At 34.3% G+C, this 11858-nt stretch overlaps 3 protein-coding genes across 3 annotated transcripts; 2 read left to right on the top strand and 1 right to left on the bottom strand.

The window, feature by feature from the left end:
• Positions 1-1389: 1389 nt before the first annotated feature.
• On the top strand, positions 1390-5078 carry LOC107937522 (proteasome subunit alpha type-2-A). The gene is made up of 11 exons (XM_041079633.1): positions 1390-1647; positions 1738-1814; positions 1965-2029; positions 2485-2531; positions 2734-2809; positions 3038-3105; positions 3628-3697; positions 3789-3874; positions 4263-4325; positions 4479-4544; positions 4849-5078. The coding sequence occupies exons 1-11, from the start codon at positions 1607-1609 to the stop codon at positions 4895-4897; spliced, it is 708 nt and encodes a 235-aa protein (XP_040935567.1). The 5' UTR covers positions 1390-1606; the 3' UTR covers positions 4898-5078.
• A 340-nt stretch (positions 5079-5418) lies between these two features.
• Positions 5419-8488, top strand: LOC107937519 (pentatricopeptide repeat-containing protein At2g35130). The gene is made up of 8 exons (XM_016870422.2): positions 5419-5571; positions 5789-5979; positions 6070-6302; positions 6395-6644; positions 6725-6870; positions 6991-7196; positions 7297-7421; positions 7660-8488. Coding segments are annotated over exons 1-8 (1737 nt in total). The 5' UTR covers positions 5419-5569; the 3' UTR covers positions 8244-8488.
• On the bottom strand, positions 8431-10130 carry LOC107937521 (phospholipase A1-Igamma1, chloroplastic). Its single transcript, XM_016870423.2, has one exon. The coding sequence runs from the start codon at positions 10006-10008 to the stop codon at positions 8479-8481; it is 1530 nt and encodes a 509-aa protein (XP_016725912.1). The 5' UTR covers positions 10009-10130; the 3' UTR covers positions 8431-8478.
• Between the last annotated feature and the right edge of the window lie 1728 nt (positions 10131-11858).

Below are 11858 nucleotides of genomic sequence, written 5' to 3'. Positions count from 1 at the left end.
ATTTTTTATACATAGAAAGTATTTAATGCTATTCATTGAATTTTATTTTTATTTTTTATCTTTTCGTAACCTTACCATGTCACAAGGTGTAAAAGAAACATTTTTAAATTATTTGTTTTTATTCACGATAGGGTAAAACTATATTGTTGGTGATTGAATTATAAGTAGGTTCTTTATTTTTAAATAGAATTATAAAAGTTACAAATTTTTTATTTAATTATTTGTGCTGTTTTATTACTTAAATGTTAAATGGTTGATAAAAAGATTATGTGGTTTTTTAAATTCACATAATAATTGTTTTATCATGAATTTGTCTATCTTATCCTGGAATGTGTAAGGGTGTGCATACGTTAAATTTCAGCAAATATTTCATGAATATAGTAATCAATATTGAGAGAATAGGATTCAGAGAAAGATTTAAAATAAAATTATCGAGAGAATTGAGATAAAAGAAATAAGTTTGAATTGAAAAGAAAGAAATTTAGAGGAGTTTATATAGGAAAAAAATATGGCTGATGGAGTGTAGCCATTGAAATTGTGATCGGTGGGGGGAAAATTAGTGTTGTCTTAAAAACTATATGACTTGTTTTTATTTCTCTCTCAACAAACAACATATCCTGATAAATATATATATATAAAAAATCTATTTACTTAAATATTAAAAATTTTCAGCATATTTCATTAATTTACTCAACACCCTATATGTAAAAAAAATAGTATGTAGGTTTTTTTTGAGTAAATTATTTAGTTAGTAACTAATTTTTAGATTACTTTCATTTTGAAACATTAAATATGAATTATTTGAGTTGTTTTCATTAAAGATAATTTAGAAACATAAAATAAAAATTTAAAATTTAGGAGAATATTAAATTAATTAATTTCAAATTCATAATAATAAATCGGTTGGTATTATCAAAGGATAATTTTTTTTCAAAAATCTATTTAATTTATTTTAATGTTTTGAAATTTAAATTTTTAATATAAAAAAATAGATTTTTTTTGCAATGGGATAAACAGGTGCAATTTGAAAAATTTTGTATATTATTTTAGTTTCTATTATTTTTTCACTTTAGTCCTTGATTTTTTTGCCCCATATCAATACTTAAAAAAGATATTTTTATGTGACCAAAATAAAAATGACGTAGAAGTTGGGGGACCGAAATGAAAGTGTAAACATGATGTGGCATATATAATTAACTGACATTAGAGATTTAACACTTGAGTGACTAAAATGAAAGTATCTTAAAATTTGAATGTCAAAATTGTAAGGATTTCATTTTGAGTGACCAAATTGAAATCACTCTAAAAGTGAAGTGGCCAACTAAGGATTTTACTCTTTTCTTTTTAGTTCTGTTTTAAAAAGGCAATGGGTTGATCCAACGGCCTTCCATGGCTCAAATCTTTATTTTTGTCACCTAAGCCCAACCCATCTCTCTAAAGCCTAACCTTCTTCCCCAACAAGAAACCTTTTTCGATCTATATACCATCTTCAAACAAATACAAAATAAGCTGTCCTTGTTTCGTTCCATTCACAAACACCCCCAAAGTAAATCACTTTTCTTTCTTTACAATCTTCATTTGTTCAGGTTTTTGAAGTTTTCATACCATGGGTGACAGTCAGTATTCATTTTCTCTCACAACTTTCAGGTAATAATCCCTTTCTTATTCTACTTTAATGAATTGAATTTAGAACTAATTTTTGAATTATTTTTTTTTCTTTTTTGTGCTTTCGAACAGTCCTTCGGGAAAGCTAGTTCAGATCGAGCATGCCTTGACGGCGGTCGGTTCGGGTCAAACATCTCTTGGAATCAAAGGTTTTTTTCTTTTCAAATTTATTTATTTTTTGTTTTTTAAGTGATCGGTTTAGGGTTTTACAACTAGTGAAATAGTGACTAACTGGTTAAATATTTATGCTTGTAAATTAATACATTGGGCTTAATTTGACGATGGGTTTTAAATTACAGCTGCTAATGGGGTTGTAATTGCTACCGAGAAGAAGTTGCCTTCAATCTTGGTTGATGAAACTTCTGTGAGTAGTTTGTTTCTTACAATATACTTGGCCTTTCCATCTGTATTTTTTTTTCTTTACTTTTGGATTTTTAGACAACTTCACTTTTGCTGTTTTAATCTATTACCTTCTAGAAAATATGAGAGAGTAACTTTGTATGTTAATTGAAGAATGAAAATGACTGACAACTACTGCCAAGAGTTGGGTGCGTGGGTGTTATAGTAAGGTATAGTGCACTCTAGGGAGGGAACTCAAGTTCAAACCCTGGAGATAAAATTGTTGTTGGGAGGAGCAACCATGAATCTCGAAAGTATTAGTCTTCATGGACTGTAAAACAGACAAGAATGATACATTGGTCATACCAAAAGAAAATGACCGACTACTATATTGCCTCAACCATTTTTGTAGTTCTGCTTCCAAGCTGATGAGTGGTTATTAATCAATGCGAAATGTGGTTGTTTGCTGTTTGCTTTCAGGTTCAGAAAATACAGTGTCTGACTCCAAATATTGGAGTTGTTTACAGGTTTGCTTTTCATGTCTTCAATCATATTGAAAGCTAATTTCATTAGTTCTTTCAGTATGGGTTATATAGAATCTGATTCACAGATTGCTGATATAACTTACATGTTTTAAACTTTTAATCTTGCTACTTTCTGCTGATGTAACTTGTCTATTTTTTGACACTTACATCTTTTTCATCCTTATATTGTGTTACTGTTCTTCAGTGGCATGGGTCCTGATTTTCGAGTTTTGGTTCGGAAAAGTAGGAAGCAAGCAGAACAATACCATAGGTTGTATAAGGTATGTTTGGCTCTTAATGATAATTAATTTACTTATACTACTTCACCTTGCATCTAGGAAAAATTAATATCAAATCACATTATGGTTGTAAACTTGCAATCATGATCTGTTGGTCACAATAGTCTTTATAAATTTTATTCAATAACTTTACTTCCTAGTTTCAACATAAAAATTTATGTGTTCTTCTACCTTGCCTGGTTTTTTAATATGTGCCAATTTTGTTTGCAGGAACCAATTCCGGTAACACAACTTGTAAGGGAAACTGCAGCTGTTATGCAGGAGTTCACTCAATCTGGGTAAGAAATATGTTCTTCCACACACACACAAAAAAAAAAAAAGAGAAAGAAGTAAAAATAAAATAAACATAAACATAAAAACTATTATCCATACCTTTTTACTTCTCCTTTCAGAATTTTATCAAAGAGCTTGAGTTGTTTGTTTGGTAGTCTCTTTTCGGTCAAATTCAGGCTGTGCTTTTCTTCATGTTAGCTAGTGGTTAGGGGGAAAAATAGTTTTATTTGGCCAAAAAGAAAGTAGCCCGAGTCTAATATAATTTCTTTTTAAAACTGTTGTCCTTTGAGATAATGTTTCCTTCAAATTTAATTTTGGCCTTATGATTCTGCCTCATGAATGGGCTGAAAGTGAAAGATTTGAATGAACTTTTTTTTTGATAAAATAGCACGTTATAGTTCATTACCTTTTTTGCATACCTTGGTGCTACATTTTGGGTTGATTTGGATTAGATAAAAAACTGAAACTGAAACTCTTGCAATCCTTTGGACTTAATAGTTAACTTTGATGCATCATTTTCTTTGTAGTGGTGTAAGGCCTTTTGGTGTATCTCTACTAGTTGCTGGATATGACGACAATGGTCCACAATTGTATCAGGTATTGCTCATAGCTAATATTGGATTCTTTGAGGCATTGCGTAGAATGTTTTATGTGCTTTCAGCTGTATGAATCTGTTACTTTTTGCTAGGTGGATCCATCTGGCTCTTATTTCTCATGGAAAGCCTCAGCGATGGGGAAGAATGTCTCTAATGCAAAAACATTTCTTGAAAAGAGGTACCTGCCATTGATTCGAGTTTTTATAGTATTCAGAACTAAATCAACTGAAGTTTCCTCCCATATGTTATATTCTACCAGTGATGGAACTGATGGTGGTATAACCATCAGTAGTAGTCTTAACTTTTCTTGTAACCTTCATATAGATGGTTACGGCATTCAATTTTGTCACTGATGCTCAATGAGTTTATAATGGGAGTCTACCTTCTAGATGACAGGCAATCATTGCATAATTAGGGAATGATATAGCTAGCATGACATTTTATTCAGCAAAGGACTGTACTATAGCTATGCATCATTTCGAGAATTGAGTTGGACTTTCTTTTAATTTACGTTTCATTGCCGTTGAAACACTGCAAATGAAATTGATTATTGTCCTTTTTTGTAGATACACTGATGATATGGAACTTGATGATGCTGTGCATACTGCTATTTTGACTCTCAAAGAGGGGTAAGTCAATTTTTAAATTTCTTCCACCTGCTTATCAGTTCAGGAAGATCTATAATCTGTATATTTAGAACCTTGGAAGAAAATGTTGGTCTAAGGTAGTCTATTGTGTGGTGCATCTATACTAATCTTACAAGTCGTTTCTCGATTTTGCAGATTTGAAGGACAAATCTCAGGGAAAAACATTGAAATTGGGATTATTGGAACTGACAGAAAATTCAGGCAAGCTCCTGCTTTAACCCTTTCACCCTTCTCACTTAAACTTTATGGTGGCGTTATGCTGATGCAAAAAATGACCTTTTGGCTTTATGAAGTGCCAAAAGTGTTCCTTGTGAAATGCAATTCTGAAAGCGGCGCTGTTTTACTTGCAATCAGCACCAATATCTTGCATGTTGCAATTACAGTTATTGTCCATTCAGTTTTATTTCTGATTTTAAAAAATGATTATTTCTGCTTCTTTTTTCAATCATGAAATTGTTGGTTTTCTGGCGGCTGAATGACTCTTGTTGTGCATGTTGTCTTGCAGGGTGCTTACCCCAGCTGAAATTGATGATTATTTGGCTGAAGTGGAGTAACTTGTCTTCTTATTCCAGACTTATCTACAAGTGTTTATTTTTATGTAACATTTGTTTTGAGACTTTCCAATTCGGTCAAATGTTGTTAGTTCATCACTGGAATTGAACACAAAACTTCACCAATGTCTGCATGATGCTAGAACTGTAATCGAATGAGTTATAAAATTTGGGTTTACTTCAATTGGTCTATACAATCACTTTCGAGATAATTTAACTTTGAATTTATGCGAACTTTTTTTCTCTTTATTTTTTGGTTTTTAGCCTGTACAATAAAAGAGAAAAAATGATCTCCAATGAGAAAAAAGAAATTTTATCCTGTCTGTTGCTGAATTAAATTTTTTTACACAAATTTCTCCTTTGATTGTCATTAATTTCTTTAGAGTTGTATCAAAAGGAAGGCACCCTAAGAACATGGAACAATGTCAGAAATTACTGAAAGGAATAAAATTATTTAATTTACCGTTAATAGAGTTTAAAACTCTTCTATTGATGCCGATCTTTACAGTTTGGTGTTCCTGGACCCCCTTTAGCAGTCATTCAGTGCCTTATTGCAAGATATTTTTAATATCTTTGTCTGTATTATTATTTGTCATTCTCTCTGCCACGTTATCTTCTTGAAGGAAATTCTCAACTCTCTATCTTTCAAACTGCAAGCTCCTCCTCTTCGAATTCATGTTAAGTTCAATTCTTAGCTTTACCATATAACTGGCATTTCCATTTTTATATCAATTTCTGACTTTCTGGGGGCAGTTTTTCATATTACTGTTTTCTAATTATCTCTAAAAGTTACTGGTTTGTGAGGCCTTTGTTTTCTTTTCCAAACTGGGGTTTTCAAGTTTCAATTACCATTATATTACACTAACGTAAATAAGGAACAATACCCTTTTCTAGGTTTGTTGTTGGAAACACGCTCAACCATCTTTACATTCAACCAAGAAGCTATAAGACGAGTTTCAAATGGATGGCAAAGAATTCTTCTTCAAGTGATGTAGCTATTGAGAAATGGAAACGTGATGGTGTTTATATCGACAAACGTGGAAAATTGAGGACCTTTCATCACAAAAAACTGTCCAGGAAACGATGTAAACACTTATATTTTATATGTGATTTATAGTAGTAGAATCTGTCAGTTTTTGAATAGCTTTTATGGCTTCAATCTTGTTCGTTTATAGGTGGTTCTTTAAGAGGACAAGGATGGAAGTATGGTTCTGGTTTTGTGGATGGAGTTTTCCCTGTTTTGAGCCCCATTGCTCAACAGATCCTGGATTTTCTTCAACAGGAGGTTGATGCTGATAGAGTTTGGGGTTCACTTGATAATCTTTCTCCCTCTCATTCTACTTGGGACGATCTTATCAATGTAGCTGTTCAACTTCGTTTAAACAAAAAATGGGATCCTATTGTGCTGGTTAGAGACAATTACCATACGCCATTATCGATGAATGTATGATAATTCAACTTCTACGCCATGTATTTGCTGATTTGCTATTGTTTCTACAGCTTTGTGAGTGGATATTGCAGAGGAGCTCCTTTCAGCTGGATGTTATGTGCTTCAATTTGCTCATAGATGCTTATGGACAGAAATCTTTATACAAGAAGGTGGAATCTACGTACTTGGAACTTCTCGAAGCTCGATGCATACCAACAGAAGATACTTATGCCCTTCTTGTCAAGGCCTACTGTACAGCTGGGCTAAAACAGAAAGCTGAGGCTGTGTTTGCCGAGATGAGAAAGTATGGTCTCTCCCCAAGTATGTCTGCCTCTCTTATAGTCTTATCAAAGTGTAATCTTTGATGTTGAGTAGTGTTACATAAAAGAATTTCTGTTCAGGTGCAACTGTTTACAATGCTTATATTGATGGGTTGATGAAGGGAGGAAACTCCCAAAAGGCTATAGAAGTTTTTCAGAGGATGAAGAGAGACGGATGCCAACTGAATACCGAAACTTACACACTGATGATCAACTTATATGGGAAGGTGAATTAAATTTATCCCGATCCCAAACTGTTGGGGTTCTTTGATAATCATTGCCCTCACTTGGATGATTTGTTGCTGAAACTTAATTTGAAGGTTCATACATGCTAATTTGCTGTGCAGGCACGTAAATCCTATATGGCCTTGAAATTATTTGATGAAATGAGAAGTCAAAAGTGTAAACCAAATATATGCACATACACTGCTCTGGTGAATGCTTTTGCTAGGGAGGGACTCTGTGAAAAGGCTGAAGAGATTTTCGAGCAGCTTCAAGAAGCCGGTCATGAGCCTGATGTGTATGCTTACAATGCGCTCATGGAAGCTTACAGGTTCAAATCCCTTATCATTATATACTTCCCTATCAATAATTTTATAGTGCTTCTGTTCCAGGTCCATGCAGAGCTTTGTTGACCCTCTTGTCCCTAACAGTCGTGCAGGTTATCCTTATGGTGCGGCAGAAGTATTTTCACTCATGCAACACATGGGATGTGAACCAGACAGAGCTTCATTTAATATCATGGTTGATGCCTATGGTAGAGCTGGCCTTTACGAGGGTAAATATTTCTACGGAGTTACCTTGCATTCCGATATGCAGACATAACTATTGTTATAAGTGTTATCTGACCAAACTGGGGAAGTTTTTTTCCCAAGAAAACATATATCATCATCACTTGCATGCTTTTCAAGATACTATTGGAGTCATATTAGTTAGCATATGATATTTCTCTTGTCCAACATAATATCACCTCAATTCAGCTTGACTGTAAATATCTCACCATATATATATTTCAGATGCTGAATCGGTATTTGAGGAGATGAAGAAGCTAGGAATAACGCCGACGATGAAATCTCACATGCTACTTCTCTCTGCCTACTCTAGAGTCGGGAATATAGCTAAGTGCGAGAATATTGTGAACCAAATACAGGAATCTGGACTTCAACCGGACACCTTTGTCCTAAACAGTATGTTAAACCTGTATGGCAAGTTAGGTCAATTCGAAAACATGGAGAAAGTTTTGGTTGCAATGGAAAAAGGACCTTATGAAGCTGACATTAGTACATACAACATTTTGATCAATGTTTACGGCAGGGCAGGATATTTCAACAGAATGGAAGAGTTGTTCCAGTCACTTCCTGCCAAGAATTTGACACCTGATGTGGTAACCTGGACTTCACGGCTCGGAGCCTACTCTAGGAAGAAACTATATCAAAGATGCTTAGAAATTTTTGAGGAAATGATCGACGCTGGCTGTTACCCTGATGGAGGAACTGCCAAGGTACTTCTCTCTGCATGTTCTAGTGAAGATCAAATCGAGCAGGTCACGACCGTGATTAGAACAATGCATAAGGACATGAAGACCGTCTTGCCGATTTGACCAGATACTTCCTTGTAAGTAGATCACACCCATATATGTGTTTGACTGTGGAGTAAATTGTTGTATATATGTGTAACAAACTGAAATTAGATTCTCATGCAATGTGTAAGTAGCAGATAGACATTGCCTGCATATAGCTAACATATAGCCAAGTTTTTAGTAAGATGGTATAGAGTTCAAGTGAGAATTTTTCAAAAAATGCTTTTCATTTCTTGATCAACATATAGCTAAGTTTTTAGCTTGCATACAACATTTTATAACTTTCTTGCCTCTCAATTCTGAGACTAAGGTCATGTGCTTGTTCTCCGGTTGGTGAAGGAATGTCTTCAGGTTCTCTTCTTGGTTTAACCCATCTGCCATGTTCATTACAAACCAACCCTTTGTTAGCCAATTGGTACCAGCATTGAGGTATCCTTAGTTCATCCACCAACATATCACATGCCTTGTTCACCAAGGTAACATCCCTACGAGCACCGGACCGAAATGCAGACTCGGCACTAAGGTACCCATCGACAAGATGAAGGTACGTCTCGAGGCTATGAAATCCCAACGGATTGAATCCACCTTTAAGGTAAGGTGATGAACTAACATCAAGCTTCAATTCAGCTCCTACATGTGTATAAACCCATTCTAATGTTCCTGTTATATCATCAAACCTCTGTAAACTCTCATTGAAAACAATCCCTGGCATTCTAGGGACTAAATCTTGCTTAACTACCACTCTCAAAGTTTTAACTCCTAAATCATCGAGCTCGGCTCGAAAGGCGCTGTTGCCGACTCTAGGTGCACCGAAGGAAACCACACTAACCGCAAGGCCCGGGAAATTCACGGCGGCTTCATAGGCATTGAGCAGTGCCAATGCACCGCCTAAGCTGTGCCCGGTTATCGTTAAACTCACTTCTTCTCCTTGTCCTTGATAGAATTGCACCAACTTGGTCACTTCTTTCATAACTTGCTCTGAAGCACTTGACTTATTGTACCTTGTGAATTCATTCTTGGAAGTGTAAATGCTTAGGAATCCATGCTCAACCTTAGCATCTCCGATCCCTATCGGTTCTAAGTTCCTTTGAAAATCCTCGTACCATTCAGACGGCGCCACCGTCCCTCGCCACGCCACCACGATATCCCTCCGTCCGATCCTACGTGTCTCCTCGTCGTCGCTAACGGCCACGTAACCCATCCAGTTGGAATCTTTGCTCCATGTGTCCATCAACCGTGACCTTTCCAACCACTGTGGCATTTCAATGGCGGACATAGCGTAGATGTACTTAGTCACCTTGTAACCATTTTTACTCAGCCCCAGTTTCTCAAACAACTTGTTACGATTATACCTGCAACTCCCACAATACTCCGAGAAAGAATCAAAGTCGAAAGCATCGTAAGTCGCTTGAGCAAACTCGCCGTACTTAACGATTTCTCGCCGTAGCCATGGATGAAGCGGGTCTAAAAGCTTCTCCCAATCCGAAGAACCATGAAGTTCACGCCACTTATCGGCGATCATCTCCTTGGGAGACGTCGTTGGGGTGTTATGTTTCTCATCATCAAACGAATCCCAATTGGAATATTGAAAATTTTTCCTCGAACAAAGAGGTTCGATATTGAGATTAAGAAGGGTAGTCAACGATTCAGCTAAACGTCGAGCACCCCTATTGAGTTTGGTATTGGAAGCAACTCCTTGATGAGCATAAACAGCAGAAATCCGATTCATCCCACCACCGCTGAGGGCTGGTGGGAGATGGGTATGGATCATTGTTGAAAGGGCCATTATTGAATATTGATGGTATAGTAAGCCTAGAAGTCGCCGTTGGACGCTTGGTGTGCAAAGTGCAATAGCAACTGATTAACAGCAGCCTATATATATAGAAGGCAGAGGCTTTGAAAACTCGTTACGTGTTTGGTATTGACTATGGAAAAGTATTATAAAGTTATTGAACTTTTCACACGTGGACTGACAAGCTAAAGGTGACCGTACATTTTAGGCCGTCCGTTTTGATCACAAGTTGACATCTTCCTTTAATCTATCTACACGTTAACTTGCTCAAAAACATGTTACACGTCAACTTTTTTTCATTGGATAATGGGAGAATTTCTTTTTTAATTTAAATATTTATATCTGATATAAATAATGGAAATTAAATATAATTATAAAATTGCATCATTCCATTTTACTATACGAAAATTGAAATTTTAGTTTATGAACTTAAAGGATTAATTTTTATTAATTTTTTGAATATTAATTATCATTATTGAATTTGTTGAATTCTTTTATAAAAAAATCAAAATTGAAATAAAAATATTAATATATATTTTTTAATTTCTATAAAATAAAAGATGAAATTTATAACTAAAATTTATGTTAATAATAAAAATAAGGTAGGAGAAAGAACATAGAAAGAGCAAATGTTGAGGTAGAAGTTTGACTTTCAACGCGTGATGTTACTTTAATATTCTCAATTTTTATTATCTTAAGCAATCACGTTTCAAACGTATGTCCCATGCATCAATTTTATAATATATAGTTATTTTAGGCTCTCTTTTTTTTTAAATTTAAATTTTGTCTTTATTCAAATAATGAAATTGAGTGAGTACAATGAGGTAGTGACGAAATATAAGTTAGAAATTGTACCGATGAATTATATAGAAATTGTTAAGCAGTAAGGTCAACAAGGGAGGAGGACGGTGGTTACACGGAGGAAGGTTGGCTGGAAGAGTCGAGAGTTTAGGGAAAAAGGAGTGAATACATAAATCTGCGTGAGTTGTTTGCGTGGCAGTAACCAATTATTCTAGCTCTCCGTATGGTTTGCGCGTAATTTTAGTGGAGATGTCTTGTTCTGAAGTTCGCCTAGTTGAGGTTTGCAAACTAACTTTAGATTTCGCGGATTAACTTTGGGCTCGCAGTGTCGTTGGTTCCATTGAGAAACACATGTCAAGCTTCTTTATGGATACGCTATAAGGTCTACAAGGTTTGCTACTCGAAGTATAATAGAAATAAATCATAGTTTAATTAATTAATTACTTTAAATTTTTAAAATTTATTAAGGTTTATTTGGAAAGTATAATTATTAAGGTAGTAATTACACTCTTTTGTAATTACAAAAAATTGTAATTTCTTAAACAAATTTGGCTAACAACGTGTAATTATATCGTAGTTCCCTATGTTATGTTTAGTAGTACAAATTGTAATTACATAGCTACATAATTCGTATTTTTAAAAAAATATTAATTACCATAAAATTTATTAGTATAATAAAAATTAATTTCTAAACAAATAACAAAAATTAAAATCAAATCATCATATGTATTCTGTTAGTCTAAAAAAGTATATGATAATACGATTATTAATAAAAATAGCAAGAAAAATAAACGTCATATGCGACTTTATCTAATTGTTCAAATGCATATTTATTAGATAATTTCCTATTTAATATTTAACAATGTTTATTATTATCATCTATCAGTCTTTGACCGAGCTCATCATCATTTTAATTTGAATTTACATCATAAAAATAATTAGGACTTTTTTCTTCTATATACTCTTCAAAGTATATGGAATATTATATCAAGCTCACCTATGATAGAAGTTATAAAATATACAACATGCTAGTACGATCCACT

The sequence above is a fragment of the Gossypium hirsutum genome, chromosome A10 (assembly GCF_007990345.1).
Source record: "Gossypium hirsutum isolate 1008001.06 chromosome A10, Gossypium_hirsutum_v2.1, whole genome shotgun sequence".
NCBI lineage: Eukaryota > Viridiplantae > Streptophyta > Magnoliopsida > Malvales > Malvaceae > Gossypium > Gossypium hirsutum.
Note: the sequence above shows the minus strand (reverse complement) of the source record. Positions and strands in the feature narration are given on the sequence as shown.